At 38.0% G+C, this 17,211-nt stretch overlaps 1 protein-coding gene across 33 annotated transcripts in view; it reads right to left on the bottom strand.

Moving 5' to 3' along the window:
- Positions 1-17,211, bottom strand: part of LOC102149777 (uncharacterized) — a 316,397-nt gene that overhangs the window by 135,807 nt on the left and 163,379 nt on the right. For all 33 annotated transcript variants that reach the window (XR_011440837.1, XR_011440849.1, XR_011440844.1 and 30 more), the window contains one exon: positions 5,440-5,502. Coding sequence is in view for 4 of the 33 variants with exons in the window: in XM_070273818.1 (XP_070129919.1) it covers positions 5,440-5,502 (63 nt within the window). In the remaining 29 variants the exon portion in view is untranslated. The remainder of the gene's footprint in view (positions 1-5,439; positions 5,503-17,211) is intronic.

Below are 17,211 nucleotides of genomic sequence, written 5' to 3' on the forward strand. Positions count from 1 at the left end.
TGTCCCTAGCTAAAATATACATTATATATGCCTTTTGAAGAATTTTTAAAGCTACTAAAACATGATATTTTTATTTTAAAGGAAAGTTAATACCTGTAAAGTGGGATTCCAGGAGGGTAATCCCAGTTAATATCATTCTTTTGCCCATAAAAGATGGGTTAAAGGATGCGAATGTGGCATCTCTTAAGAGTGGTGGGTAAAACACGTTGATGCATATGAAGAACATGAAATGGCAGCTAATGACTCTGATTAGACAAAGGCAGAAGATTTAAAAATACAAAAAAGTGGAAGACACATGGCATTGGGCATCATTTTACATGCTCCAGGGGCATGAGTTCCATGTGACTCCTACCACTACTAGCTACAGTTTATTGAACAGTAAACCAACACCAGGTTCTCATTCAATTCCCACAATTGCATAACAAGGTAGGTGATATTTTTCCCATTTTATCCATTGTCTAAATAAGGATGTGAGACTTAGAGAAGTGACATGTATAAGCTCACACAGTCAGGAAACATAGAGCCAGGGTCTAAGCTGGAATCAAGGGTCTATCTGACTCCAAAGCTTGCCCTATGTTGCTAACCTGTGTTCAAGTTCAATCTAAAATTCAAAGTGGGAAATCTAGTTAAAAGAGAACCAGGGATGCTTCAGACTATTTCCTTCATCTACAGCAGTGATTCTTACTACTTGTTGGATCCCAGACTTCTATAACAATTTTATGAAAGCTGTAGATGCTCTCCCTAGAAAGAGGCATATATGTTCACGATTTGTGTGTGTGTGTGCACTTTTTGGGAATTTCCAGACTCCTCAAAACTAAGGCTAAGAACTTGTGCCCTGAAAGTAGCAGGACCTGACAGGGATGGAGTGGATAGAAATGTCTCCTTGGCCAAACCAACCAGATTGATGAAAATTGTACAGTATAAGCAATTCTTTACAAGCATGGAATTCACCCATAACAGGGGCTAGTCAGGACAGACAGAGACCCCAAATTATAAAGATATCGACAAAGAGCACAGGTTACAACCTGACTCTCGCTGGACCTTTGAGTGGGAGTGAGTCAGCAGCAGGGTCTAAGGGAGTAGGAAAGAATATTGCTAGAATGAATGTGAATCCAACTGTTGGGCTGCGCCCCTTGGTTGTGACCTTGACACTCAAAGAATTGGCTCAGACAGTTCTGAAATGAGTAGCCATTTCACAGACAGCCCACAGCCCTGCAGGACGCCACTCTCTAACTCTGCCGTCATGACACTGCCATCTGCAGCAACCGAGCTGAGATTTCTCAAGACCAAATTTATCACACTCGAGATTCCATTCTTATATAAGAATCACCTGTCGCTGATGCATAAATTTCAGCACCTAGCTGAGCCAAGGGTAATCAAGATTTAAAAGGAAGAGGCTTAAATAAATATCAAGCAGATTTCTTCTCTGTGGGGCTGAGTTTTGAAAAATCTTTGTGCCCTCATATGCTCCTCAAAGGAGACTGTCATTTTCCTACTTTCAGTCTGCATCACTACGGTTGGAGGAAGGATGCTCTAAGAGTCACAGGCAATCTGTCTTCTTGGAGGTTCTGTTCAAGCTATGACCTCGATTTGTTCCAGCTTCTGTCTATCCTCACAAGTTTCGGCTTGCTCTCATCATCAGCTAAGTTAACCTTAGAGCAAAGCCTTGACTCACATTACTGAAGCCTGAGAGAAATCAGTACAAGCCTGGAGCTGTGCATCACTATATTGAAGACTGCAGGCCTAAGAAAAAAATGCAGGAATCGCACTTATATTTATATAGCACTTTGGGTAATCTAGAAGATTCCTTTAGCTCGATACTTTGGAGTGGAGGTTCAAGTGTGTTGTCTGAGAGCAAAGAAAATGCCACTTGAAAGTAATAGAAGGAAGTAGAGTTGTTTAAGGAGTAGTGGGATTGGAATAACAATGGATGGGAGGGCAAGACATAGGGAGGAGGGAGTCTCCTAAACTAAAAAAGGGCCAAGAAAATTACCTACTGCTGTATTTGGTGAAATTTGGAAAAATTAAATGAAGATTAACAAAGATCTGGGAAGGTTTGAATCTATAACCTTGGGAAAATTGTTCCTTCCTCAGGGGTTCCATTTGTAAAATGTAGGAATAGAATGAAGGCTTCTTTCTGCACTAGCTTGCCATGATGGAAGGTAGAAGAAAAGCCCTTTTGAAGCCAACATAATTACTCCTCTGTCCAGGGAAAAATAAACAACAATAACTCCAACAGCCTTCAACTCTGCTTTTGAATGAGCTCTTTGCTTCCATCTGAGAGGTAAAGTAGTTCATTCCTTGGGGAAAAGTTGAATGTGGAATGGTAGACCATGCCCTTTTCACTCTGGTTTCATTATGTTATTTTGAATTATTATTAATACATAAACATTCAATACAAGTTAACGAGATTTTATTGAGTGTCCACCATGTGCCAAGGCTGCAGCAGGTCCTCTGGGGTAGATAAAGAAAAAGTGCAGGACATGTTCAGGGTCTTCAAGTCTCTTAACATTTTCTCAGAGGTTTACATGTTCCATTTCAAAAGCCAAGCAAAAAACAAGCCATTATATTTTAAAATTCTAATTTTTAAAATAAATATTACTTCTCTCCATTAATGTAAGCAACTGAATTTGACTGAAGTTGCTTGTTTTTATGCTTTTACTAGTACCTACTATTTATGTATTATCTATCTTGTTATGCATCTTCACTCTGACACTTATAGATCTTACATTGGCTTGAATTCTGGTCAGATGCCACTAGGTAAAACACAAATAAAAGTCTATCAAAAAACTTTTTGAATTTGCAAGCAAATGCAAGCTTGTATATTTTGAAAATTCCACTCAAGTACAATCTCTATATGATATGAAAGAAAACTAAGTGAATCATTTTTTGGAAACTGCTCTAATTCCTGAGTGTGCACACTGATTAATATTTTTGCGCATCTATTGAACACTGATGCTGCCTCAAGTTAATTCCTAGCAATGGACTATTATCCTTTGATATGCACTTATTTTTCAGATACCAAGTAGATGGTCAGTTATGCCATTTTCCCCAAACAATTCTATTTTCCTTTGAAGTTTTCTAAGACAAATCATTAATCAATTTATTGTAAATGATAATCTTCTAAAAAATGTGCCTTGGTTGCAAAACAGAACGTTTCAGGAAGTAAGGATGGTTTAAATGAGGTCATTCCAATGCAAATTATCTTTGTCATGACCTCAGTGTACTTGCCCTAAGTGTTCCGTATAAATATGCTTGTGAGTACTTTCAATCACATGTATTTAAACATATAAGAATAATGTAAGACATGGTATATCCATTAATGGAATTTGCCAGTCACATTACGTATTTCTAAGAAGTTTTAAAATGATACGCCAACAATTAAAGTGTGATATTCTTACTTAAGAAATGGTATTCTCTATTACCATGTTTTTCTTCCAATAACCCAAAGCACTATTGTGGGACTTTAGATCTTCAGAACTGAGTTGATTATACCTTTCAGTTCATGAAATGGCTAGCCTCTTTGTATCCGCTGCCTTTATGGTGGACACAGTAAGATGGGAGGTAGATATTTAGGGTGACCAACCACCCTGGTTTTCCCGGGGCTGACGGGGTTCCCAGGACATGGCACTTGCCATGGGAGTGTCCCAGCAAATGGGGGACAAGTTGATCATCCTATGAGTATTATAATTCCCACTTATAGTTGGGGAAACTGAGGTATAGAAAAGCAAAGTGCTTTGCCCAGTCTACCCAGCAAACTAGAAGCAGATGTGGGACTCAGTCTTCTGTATTCCAATGAGAGCACATTCGCAACCAGGCAGGTCCCCGCTATTTCCTCTATACCTTACTTTCACCTGAAACTGTAAGAAAATCAACACCATCTTTTGCCCTTTTTGTGTGCTGCTGTTTCAAAAGTACTAGGTTGAAATACTGTAGGTACTAGTGAATGGGTTCCTTTGTCAATCTCCCACATTATTCAAGAGGAACAACATCGCCACTTCAAGTTTTAAAGAGTGGAACGACAGAGGGACTGAGAAGTTATACTTATCACAGCTCTTAAGAGAAGCGGAAATGCTAGTATAAATTCTGTCTACCCCATCAACCATCTCTTAAGACCACCAACTATCTCCAGTCTTAATTGGCCATATGTGTAACTTCATGAAAAAACTCAACTTAAATGAACCTCAGGAAAAATGACCAGGTGGTCACCTTTTGAACCACAACATGGTAATAGCTAACTTGTTTGTTGTTGTTAGTGCTGTCAAGTCAGTTTGACTCCTAGTCTGGAAGCTCCACTGAAACCTGTCCGCATGGGTGACCCTGCTAGTATTTGAAATCCCAGTGACATAGCTTTCAGTATCATAGCAACATGCAGTCACCACAGTATGACAACCAACAGACAGGTGGTAAGGTTCCTTGTGGTTCCCTGACTGGGAAATGAACCCCAGCCATAGTGGTGAGAACACCCAATCTCAACCAACAGACTGCCAGGGCTGGCCAGCTAACATTTACTGAGGGCTTACTGTGTGCCCATCACTGTGCTTAGAGCTTGATGTGGATTCAGTCATTAGCCTCACAATAACTCCATGAAGTAGCTACTAATGTTCTCATTGTACAGATAAGAAAAATGAGGCTGAGAAAGGTCCAGTGATTCATCCACTGTCACACAGCTGGTAAAGGTTGGAGCTTGGATTAAACCCAGGCAGTCTGACCCCAGAACCAGTGCTTTTAGCCATCCGCTATATCACTTTTAATAAAAGCAAACAAAAAAACAGCACAGTTCCCAATGTCCAATCACTCAGACAGCTCTCTGTTAGGATAGACCTAAGACTGCCTAAACCACACATTCCTGAGATGCACAGCAGGTGGGTAGGTCTACCTGTTTAACGTCAGAAGGCATGAGGCTTTCTGGCATAGGTATTAGAGGATCTGAAGGAAGAGATTTTAATCCATTGATTAATTCCAGAGTGAGAAATTGTTCTGCCAAGCTTCTATTATTTCTTCAGTACCTCTATTTCTCTTTCTGAAAAATGTAAATAATATATCCTGGGCTTCTGTGAGAAATGACTGGGTAAAATAATGGGAAATCACTACACAAACTGTAAAGTGCTTTGTACAATTATCCCATATGTTAAGGAGCTTCCAAAATAGCAATTTCTTCCAATGCCCTTGCAAAGCAATGAGACACAGCTGCTAGAATGCTCTGCAAAGAGACAGACATCCAGCTCTTTAAAACATTCAAGGGGGAAAACACACACTGTAAAATTCCCCCAAAGATGAATTTTATAAGAAGCACGAAGTGTCATCAGGGTTTTCTGTGGTTAATTCTAAAAGAGTGCCAGCATCACAAAGATCAAACAAGGCAGTTCTGCCACAGAAACCTGGGGAACTACGCTGCCTTAATGACACTTGCATAATAGAAATATAAATTATACTCACATGAGAAGCAGAAGTTAGGAAGCCAAGTTTACTGGCTCTTCTCAATCTTTTCCAAAGACAATTCTGTTGGGAAAAAAATGAGGACTTGTTGTAAATTAACCAAAAGGAAATCTTAAAAAAAAAAAAAAAAAAAGGAAAGAAAAAAGGAAAGTAAGGAAGGATGAGGTGTTCGCGGAATGCTGTGAAGCACTGAGAGTGACTCAGCACTTGCCAAGGCGCAGCAAGTCAAATGAGTTTGTTGAAAGAATAATAAAATCAGCATTCCCTGTAATCTCAGAACAAGATTGCACCACTAAAGAAAACGTTCAACAATGCGTTTGGGGAGCTGTGGTTTCATGTAAGTTGCTTGGGGGTGGGGGAACTCAGGGATGAGTGACAGACTCCTCAGATGAAGTGGACTAAAGCTGGAGGAGTCTGGATTGGGTCTCTGCCCTCCTTTCTTCTCTCCCTCTCTCTCAAGGGACTTCAGTTCTTCCTCAATCAGCCAAAGGAAGCAAGTGAGCTGGCCAATGGGCAATGAGAAATTGTCAAACAAGTGAAATCAAGTTTCACTTGTAGCGTAAAGTATAAAATGTATACACCGTATAAATAAGTCCTGAGATAAGGAGGAGGGAAGACTGTGGGATCCTCTATGCCCATGAGAATCATGAATGTAGATGCCTGTGTCCAGGTGGTGGAGCACCTAGGTTGTCAGAGACAGAGGCTAAGCAGATTTTTAATATTCTTTGGGGAAAAAGAAAATCACAATTCCTCTGAGTAACAAATTTCTATCTTTAACTGCCCTTTTAGCCATTAGGCTCTGCTACAACTAACATCAGTTTTTCCTGTTCTAAACTTGTCTTTGTGGACATGGACGAACATTTTTTTTCCCATTGAAAAGTATAAATCCTTCACATATTTTCACATAGTTCTTCTCATAGTAAACTCATAATGGAAACGCATAAGTTTTCTCATCCCTTCTCAAATAAACTTCCCACCCCCACCTCTGGCTATAGAAAGAAAAAAACCATTTTGATGCTCTGGAGTCATTTTTCCTATTTCAGGGGGCCAATTGTAGACTGAGTGGAGAGTTTCCATTTTCACAGGTTAAGAAAAACTTAAAAGGGTTAAGAACTGGAGATTTGACATTTCTATATTAACTTTTTTCCTCAAAATTCTTGTATTAATTTCTTTTTCTTTCTGGAATAAGCTGATGTGTGATATATATATTACGTATTCATTATTGAATGAATTTGTTGAATTTACGTAATATTCATGAACTGAATATTATATTTGTAAGTTGTTCTGTCAGCCAAACTGTTCTCCTTCATTCATAAATGGAGCTGCTGTGTTAAGCAACTGATTACCATGAATGAAGGGGGTGTGACATCCTTAGAATTCTCCAAAAAGCTGTTAAAACCAAGCTACTGCCATTTGGTTTTCCCCTTTAAAAAAAGAAAACTATAGTTCTACTTGATTTCCTTTTGTTCTGAATAGAAAATTTTAAAAACTAAATTGGACTTTTTGTTTTTTCATTTTGGCATTCCTACAGGAAGAGAGAGGGAATGTTCTCTTTTTCATCAACCAGAACGATACTAGTTTGAGTTTAAAACACACCCAGGTTCCAAAGAAACTATATTATAGTTTTCAGGAAGGGGAAGAGCCTTTTCTCTCATGGGACAGAAGGCGAGATGTCTCCTTTTGTCTTCAACCTTTGTTAAGACCAAAGCAGAAATCATTTCTACCTACATGTTCGGAAGCACGAACTGAAACTGATGATGGATAGCAAAGTAAGCTGACTCCCTGATTCTGACCAAGCCAGCAACATGCATTTGAGTTTGACTTGGATTTAGACGATCAATTCAATAACTTGTACAGTAGAAAGAAGACTGGGGGCTTAGGAATCAGATCACATCATGATCTTGGTGAGGATTTTGCTCTTTTATGGACAGCTTAGTAAACGGTATCAGTTTTTTAATTTACTTAACAATTTGCAGAGAGCTTTCCCATTGTAACACTTAATCATTTCTCCACAACTCAATTTCCTCACCCATACAATTGGGTTAATACAACTTACTGTGCAGGTCTACCATAAGGACTAAATAAAATATACATATTAGATGCTTACTATAGTGCCAGGCATATAAAAGCTGAATGAGTGTTTCTTGTCCACTTGGCCCTTATATGGTTCTACTGCTAAACGTTGGTTCTCAATAAAGTAATATTGGGCTATAGTAACCTGCCACCCTCTCCCCCCAAAACAAAACAAAACAAAATACGGCTAACTAAGATAGTTCTCTAATTTTGACAATTTTATTGTATCTTTCCTAAGGAACCCCGTCACCTTAGACCTACTATAATAACTTATTGGACACTTACCGTGGACCATGTAATAAGCACTTAATAAACTGTAATAAGCACTTCACATGAGCAATCTCATTTCATTTCCTCTACAACCCCATGAGTTCAACACTATCATTATTCTTCTTTTGCTTCAAATTCACTTGTTCACTAATATGAAGAACCCTCATAAGTATTTTTTAAACATTCATTTTATGTAAGTATGTTTTATTATCATTGCACAACATTTATGCAATACCCTCTGAAGTGTGTTTCGCAAAATTTTGTTCAAGCAAAGCACTAAGATATAGTTTCAGTCCTCCAGAAAGTGACATTTTTACCCCAGAAAGGAAACAGAATTTAGATTAAAGAGCTCACTATCTCCCTTTTTTAATCATATAGGTACTTCCTATCTCTGATTAAGTTTATGACCCTATCATAAATAAGAAAGGCCAAAATTCCTATTAATATCTGTTTAAGAACTGCAGCCAGTATCTACAAAGTGCCAAATTGACAACACTGACAAGATGGTGGAGGTCAGCCATCTTGGTGAAATGAGAGCAAGAGATCACTGTAGAAGAATTCTCATGGAAATTACTCCACTCACATTTATCACCTAAAAAGTGTTATAGACATTCATGCACATTGAATTGGCAAATTAAAATTTTCCATAGAAATGCTCCTAAGTTTTAACAAATATGAAGGTTAGTAGAGCAATGAAGAATGTCTATACTTGATACAGAGACATTTACCAGGGAAAGAAGAGTCCGTAGTTGAAAAGACAGCACATCTCTATTTAAAAACCTCAGTCAATTCAGTTCATTTAGAAAAACTCCAAAATGAATCATTTATCGTGTACTTTTTATATTGTGTTTGGCTTTGTTTTATTTTTTAAATAATATTTGTAGAGGTATATATTTAACCTTTATTTTCTTTTGAATAATTTTGATATTTTATGAGACACTATTGGTTCTTAATACATGGAAAAACTTGAAGCAATCAAAAGGGGTTTTACACAATGTCTCAACACTATATCTACATCAACATCTATTACAGCCAACATTAGTACCCTACACATGCCTGTCACCAGGGAGCAAAATATCTGATTTCTCCAAAGCCAAATCTTCTACTTGGCTACTAGGCGTTATCACTATTTGCTAACCCAATGGAATTGTTTCAGAAATTCTTCCTATATTTCTTAAAACATTCATCTGTCCCTTTCTTCTAGATCATTTGCATCAGCACACAAGCATATTGTTATTTCTTCTGGCCCCAAACAAACACAAACACCACCACCAACGACAAACCCTTAGCTTGACTCTACTTTCCCTACCCCATTTCATTTCTTTGCTTCTCTTTGCAGCAACTTTAAGAGTTGGCTTTCCTCACTATTTCCAAGTCTTCTACCATTCTCTCTTAAGCTATTTAAGTCACATTTTAATCATCACCACTCCAGCAAATATGTTCTTGTTCAGGTTATCAATGATCTCTAGTTGTGAAATTGAATGGTGGCTTTTCAGTCTTCATCTTTCTTGATCTATCAGCAGAATTTGACACCATTTTTGACTCCACTTTACTTGATACAATTCTTTCTCTTGGCTTTCAGGACACCACACCCTTCTAGTTTCGTCCTGCTTCAATGGTCACTCCTTCTCATGATGGTTTCTTTTTTTCCTTCTTGATCTCTTAATGCTGGAAACACCCAGGGTTGAATCCTTATCTTCTTCTCTACTTTATCTATACCCACTCGCTTGATAATCTTACTCAGCATGACAGCTTTTAATACCAATATGCTGATGACTCCATCTTTAGCCTAGACATACTCAACATATTCTCAAAAGCCCCACATATGGGTGATCAACAACCAACTTGACTTCTCCATTCAGGTGTCTAGTAGTCATTTCAAACTCAGTATGTTCAAAACCAAAATCCTAATATTCTCCCACAGACTTGCTCCTCCTGTGGCCTTTTACATATCGATTGATAGCAATTTCATCTTTCTAGTTTCTCAGGCCAAAACCTTCATTGCTTTTTGTCTAACATTCCATACCCAAGCTATCATGGAATTACGTTGAACTTTACTTTCAAAATATATATAGAACCGAGTTGCTTTTCACCACTTCTCCTGACCAACCCACTGCCCAATCCACATCATCTCTTGCTTGGGTTACTGGCATAGTCTCATAACTAGTCTTTTAGCTTCTATCCTTGCCCTAGTCAGTCTATTCTAAACACAACATCCAAACAGATCCTTCTTAAAAAGTCAACACCTTGCAGTGATTACTATTTCACTCAGATTTAAGCCAACGTCCTTTTCAGTGACCTACAAAGCCTGATATGATCTTGACCTTGCCTCTCAGTTCCTCTCTGATCTACTGCTACTTTCCCTCCATGCATTTTGCTTCAGCCCCAATGGCCTTTTTGCTGTTCCTTAAAAATGCTGGGCATGCTCCTGCTTTTTGACCTTTGCACAGGTTATTCTCTCTGCCTGTGACACTCTTCCCTAGACATATACATGCTTATAGTCTTACCTGCCTCAGGTCTTTGTTCAAATGGCAGCCCTATTTAAAATTTCAAGTGCACAAGCAACCCTCCTCTGCCAGCGCTATAGTCTTGAATTTCTTTACTCATTACCCTCCTTTAATTTCCTCTTTTGCATAGCATCTACTACCAGGAAAATAGTATATTGATTTATATATTCTGCTTACTGTCTGTCTGTCTCTGCTGGAATGTAGACTCTGCAAGGGCAGGAATTTGTGTAGGTCTTCGTCATTTCTTTTCCTAAGCATCTAGAATAGTGCTTGGCATATGAAGGCACTCAATGGGTGTTAAATTGAATTGAATTAAGTTGAATGAAATAGGCTTCCAGGAAAAGAATTTGAATTGATAACATTGTGCCTATACAAACTAAGGACTCGACTTAAAACGCTTGATAGAAGATTATTGCATAGTATCTAATTAGATCATAAAGCAAGAGGAGAAGACACCTGAATACATGGTCCATTTGTTGGGACAGAGAATATGGAATCAAAAAATGACAACCTGAGGGAAATCAGAGACATATCTTTCCCCTTTTGTTCCTAAAAAGTCAGGTAATATGTTTTCAGATGACTCAAGAAGGAGTTTAGAAAACACCACAATAATGTGTTCTACAAAGTCATGAAGGAGTTGAAAGTTTAACTTTAAAAATAAACAACAATTCTGGCTTTCTTTTTCTAGTGTTCATCATAGTTCTATACAGACACTTTGACCCATAGATGTCTGCCTGTGGTTTATTCCACTCGTGGCTTATCTAAGTCCCATTTTATTAAAGTAGTCTCAGAAAAGAGCAGCAGTCCATGGAATATTTATTTTTACCAGCCTTGGTGATCTTAGGGGATACCAGGTATCACGGTGTTCTCAGTGTATGCTCCCTGGACCAGCAGTATTAGCACCACTTGGGAACTTGCTAGAATTGCAAATTCTTGGAGCCCACCCCACCCTAGATCTACTTAATCAGAAACTTTGAGGGCGATCTCCAGCTATCTGTGATTGAACAAGTCCTCCACTTGATTCTAATGACTGATCAGGTTTGAGAACCATTGAGGAAGCAAAATGAGAGAAATCATCAAAATTGTTCATTCACAAGTTTACAATAACTTTCTTAGCAAGGCAACATTAGAACCAATTTCTTTCATTGATAAATGCAATAAATTCCTAGGTCATCCAGCACCCAACAATGACTCAATGGGCTTCTCTCTTGCACTAACCTTTATGACATACTTTTTCTGGGCATTCTGCCTCTTATTAACAAGAAAATGGTAGACTGCTCACAAATTCCAGAAACCTCATTTAACTGATTTCACAAAGCTCTGAGCCACTTGGCTCCTGGCTTTTCCTGTTAAGATTTATCAACCTTGGTTTAGGAAAGCATTTCTCAACATATCTTCAACTTGACAGTTCCATTTCGATAATAAAGATGATCACAATGGAATGTGAATTAAGGGGAAAAACAGATGTTGAGGGCTATAGGAATTTGTCAAAAAATGACTTACTAATTAAAGATATTAATCCACAGCTAGGTCACCAACAGTCCCTTTGCTTTGATTATTCACACAAAAACCATCATTTTGTAAAGTACGTATTTAAAGAATAGAACTTCACCTGGTCTGTGAAGTCTAAAACAAATATTTCATAAAGTCCAACTTCCTGACACTCACATTCCCATTGGACCTTTAAAAGTAGACAGATAACTCATTTTACAGATGATGTAACAGAAGCTCAGTGACCTATCTAAGGACACATAGTCATGGACAAAGTCAATATTGAGCCTCAGATTTCTCAGATTTTCTGATAGATGTCAATTCAATATAAGAAATAAGTATTAAGTATCTGCTCTGTGCCAGACCACGGATTAGGGATGGGAATATAAAAACTTCCCATAGTCCCTACCTTTAAAGAGTTCAGTGCAAGAGACCTTGTCTTCCTGATCATGTAATACCTACCTTTGGCTGACTTTGTACGTTCCAGCAGAGTAAATGGAAGAAACGGTAAAGATGGTTGATTTCGGCACTAAAAAAAATCTCAGAGCAGCAAGAATTTCACCACAAGATGTCCCAAGCTCCTCATACTGGCCACACACCATTCAATCAAGGCCCCTAGATGACATCTTGATGATGAAGAGTTTCAAAGTGTCCTGTCATGTCCTATTAATATTTCATACCCAGACGAAATGTGGAGATACCACATGAAAAAATGATAAGCTTACAGAAAGGCTATGGGAATTGGAGTTCAGTGTCAGAGAAGACTAAAAGCTCTCTATGAACAAATCACACTTTGCGATTAAAAATAACATGATGTTCTGGGGCCGGCCTGGTGGTGCAGTGATTAAGTTCGCACATTCCACTCGGCTGGCCTGGGGTTTGCAGGTTCGGATCCCGGGTGTGGACCTATGTACTGCCATACTGTGGCAGGCGTCCAGCATAAAATAAAGGAAGATGGGCACAGATGTTAGCTCAGGGTCAGTCTTCCTCAGCAAAAAGAGGAAGATGGGCAGCGGATGTTATCTCAGGGCTAATCTTCCTCAAAAAATAAAAAATAGCAATGTTCAGATATACTTCCAAATAAAGACACATTAGAACTGGTATGCCCTCCTTCCATTATTCTCTTCATTATCCAAGTATGAGGTTGAGTTTGGGGGTCTACATTTTTTAAAAACACTAGCAGCTCTGCTCTAGTAAATGTTCAGGTTAAGTCAATAAACATATGTGACTGGGAATTGGAGACCTAAGTTCAGGTCTCTGCTTTGCCACTTACCGGCTTTCTAACTAAAGGTGAGATTTTGTGTGTGTGTGAGTGGTGAAAATAAGAGAACCTCTGACAGGGTTTTCTGAAGAAGTTAAAGCTTTCCATAAAGCACTAAAAGCTATACAAATCTGAGGTCATTTTTATCTACTCAGTCATCACTTTATTTAAGCACATGTCATGTACTCTGAGTGGCACTAGGTCCTAGGGATACCTGAGTGTATATATAACAGTCTTGGTGTCTTTTACTCTGTTATTAGAATACTGGGGGAACACCTTTAGAATAGTAACCTAAAATGACGTGAATTATGGAAAAATTGGACCTGAGAGCTTTTTAAATGAATTGAGATTGCTTGAAGAGAAAAATAAAAAGATAAAAATTTACAAAATAAAAAAGGGTAAGCTTTAATAAATTTACAAAAATTACAATGGCATTTTATGACAAACTTAGGTCAGCCAATGTGAAAGCAAAAAGAGAGAGAAGAGTTAGCCTCAAGTTATAGCAAAAAAAAGAAAAAAGGGTTTGGGAAAGAGATTAGGAAAAGAACTTTTTCTAGAACACTAGAGCTGGGGACAGACTTTCTGTTGCTCTATTGAAGATAGTTTGAAAGTGGTTAGCTAATTCTCTCTCGATGAGTTAAAAGGTATACCTAAAAGTGGGGTGCTAGAATAGTCATTTTTTGAAGTTCCACTTCTAGAACTCTGTGAATACTAACTACATGGATTAAAAGTCTGTTTTCTTCTCTCTCTCTCTTAGTTGGCTGATATGTCTAATTCCAGATTTGGAAACTCATAGACATTGCTACAAAATGTATCATAGACCATGACTCACAATGAAAAGGACAAGCGTGTAAATTGCCTTACCAGTGAAAAATCCTCTGCCTGTCCGCCCCTTTTTTTCTGGGACAAAACTTCAGTTTTTTTCTCTCTGATTCATATCCTGAGGAAATCAAATCACAAAATGGCTATGTCCAATAAAAAATATCTCCAACCCACCACACTTTAAGAATGTAAGCTCTTTTTAATCCAGATGTTCATTATCTTCCCAAGAAAGCCTTTTCTTCAGAAGAATTTGGTGCCATTTACGATAAGTAAGAGTCGGGATGCCATTCATACATGAAAGTTATGCATGAAGTCCCTTTAGCCAACATATATACAAAGCGTGTTTGTCAATGGCAACCATTTTAAAAATGGGAATTAGCAGGAGAGAGAACTAAAGCTTATTTGAGCCCCTACTATTGGGTGTGCTAAGTGCTCTTCTGTAGTAATAGCTGGCGTTAATTGAATTCTTACGAGGTATGAGGTACCACTCTAGGTCTTACATGTGCTATTTCATTCGATCCAAACTACCGCATGAGATAATGCTGTTATGGACCCCACTTCACAGAAGAGGGAAATGAGGGTCAGAGAGGTTAACTAACTTGCCAAAGATGATGTAGCAAGTAAGAAGCAGTTAAGATTCAAACCTAGAACTGTCTGACCCCAGAACTTAAACTACTAGCCTTATTTAGTCCTTTATAAAAAGGTAGATATAATGTCTCCATTATGTATATAAGAAAATGGAAGCTCAGAGAAGATAAGTAACTTGACCAAGAACAAACAGATTTATGTTTTTTTGGCTTGAAATTTGAACTCAGGTCAGGTGGACTCCAATGTTTATGTTCTAGTCATATAGATCTCAAAAAATGAGTATATATTCACTCCGTGTAAATTATTCCTAAATCAATTCAAATAAATGAATGTCTACTCTGTACACAGCACTGCATATGAGACTTTCACTATAATATAAAAGATTTAAATATATTGTGCCTACGTCCAATGAACTTTAAATTCTAGTTGGCAGAGAAAATACACAGATGAATGGACTGAAGTCAGTTGCAAAGCATTGTGTCACCATAGGTAAAATGACATCCTATGGATTGAATAAATTCTGAAGAGATGCAGCAGAAAACAGTGACGAGAGGGGAGAAAGTTGATCAAGGAAAGCTTCTGAGAGGAGGAAAGAAATAAAGCATATGATGAATAGAGTTGATCCCATTACCTAATACCTTCCTGATTTTTTTGTGGGTAGGAAGAAAAGCTACCTTGGAGAGTTTGTGAAAAGAAAACACAATCTTAGTACTCATTGGAAAGGATCTATTAAAGATATGGCTCATGATCACAGCAATGGAAAGGTTGAAGGAGAGGAAAGGATCTTTCTGTGATTACAGCTAAGACTACTAGCTATTACTCTTTCCCTTGGCGAGTAGATTTCCAAAGGGTTCCATGAAATACAAACCATAATAATTATAAATCAAACCCAAACTCATTCTTTATAAAGAAAGGCAAAAGGGCAGAGGGGAGAGAGAGGAAGAGTCAATTTCAACATTTTCAAGAGATTTTCCACGAAATCTAGTCAGTTTAACAGAAAAGAAGAAAAACTTTTTTCTGAATTAATCTTGGAACTAGAGCTTTACTAGATGAATGGACTAAAATGCTGATTGCTCATTTCAGCTCCCTCTCCACAAACCTCCAATTTAATAAAGAATGAGCTGTTTAAAAGAACCTTTGGGATGGTAAACATGTATTCCCTATTTACAAGGTTGTATCTAAGCTATGTTCAACTTTTCTTCAATCTAAGGCGTAGGCTTCAGCCTACAATAGGAGACTTACTGAAACTTCTCTAAGAATAGCATTTTCCAAACTGTAATACAGAGGAACAAGAGGTGCTAACGAGTATTGCTAAGTAAAACAGTACTATAGTCAAAAAACTTTGAGAAGGTTGAGTTCAATTTTTTTTACTGGCAGCCTTAGATCTGTGCTTGTGCATTTTGTATCTCCAATGGGGATATATTCAGAATATCTCGAACTTTTTTGACCTTACAATCCCTTCTTATTTTGTAGAACTCGTATCAATACCTCATAGATCTGGTGTTCCAAGAAAGGAGCCAAGTTCTCCTTCCCTATATAAGTTTTAGAAAGGCAGCTATCAGAAGAGTTAGGTCCAGGTAGATTGAATAGCAGGTGAAGAGAGATGACTATCAACTGGCCATGTCTTTGACCCCATACCTGGGAGTGATGAGCCTCCACTTCCAGTTTCTCTAGGTTCATCATTGATCAAGAATGACTGACAAACCTCTAATGTCTCATTCCAAGCTTTTCACGGCCACCATGGAAAAGCATTAGAGTCATTCTTTCCTGTAATGATCGGCTCAGAGTTGGCCTTGGTGGCAAATGTGGGAGACTAGGCAGGGATTTCTTCCCACGCGATAGCCAAGAGCTCTGGAAAACCGAAGGAGCACATGGAGTGAAAGATTATTTACACGGTGTGCCTGAACCACTGTGTCAATCACATTTTAGTAGTTCACCCATAGTCTTTGAGATGCGCTCAAAGAGTTCAGATTCCATTAGTGGGTCATTCTGTATCTGTTGGATGTAATTCCCTGCCCTCTCCCACACCTGACCAGAGCATAAGACGGACTCACACAGAATATAATGGGATCACACTTCTTCAGATCCTTTGTGTGAGTGTGACTCGTTAAAATGACGTCAGTATTTATGACCATTTAAAGAGGAGGAAGTTGAGGCACAGAAGGGAAAGTTTCCCTGCTTAGCTTTCTATAGCTAGAAGGAAATCCTTAGGCGACCTTCTGTTTATAAGAATGTAGTTCAGTTGGTAAAGAGAACACCTGATAATCACAACATCCCAAAGACTTAATTCCTAGCACATTACATGTCCAGCTGAGTCAGACTGCCTACCTGAAGTAGTATTTGTCTGCCTTGGCCTCAGTGTCACAAATGTATAAAAAGCCACAGTCAACTGAAAACACATTATGCATTTTGTAATAGCATTAACCAAGATTTTTAACCAGTAAGTAAAATTAACATAACTCTTAATGTGAATGTTGTATCTTTCCATGTAACTATATTTGTACATCTTTTCATATCTTCCAAATATTCTTGTCAATTAAGAACTCTATTTTAAAGATAAGCAGATTTAAAGAATAACTTAAGTTTGTATAGTGCTTTATAGTTTACTAAGTACTTTCATTTACATATCTTATTTTATCCTCAGTATACCTCTGCTTTTAAGGTTTACATTTTGTGATGTAAAAATCAGAGATTGAGAAATTATCACCAAGCTAATACCTGTCAGAGTGAGATTGAAACTCAGACTCTGATTTCAGGTTT

The sequence above is a fragment of the Equus caballus genome, chromosome 7 (genome assembly GCF_041296265.1).
Source record: "Equus caballus isolate H_3958 breed thoroughbred chromosome 7, TB-T2T, whole genome shotgun sequence".
Lineage (NCBI taxonomy): Eukaryota > Metazoa > Chordata > Mammalia > Perissodactyla > Equidae > Equus > Equus caballus.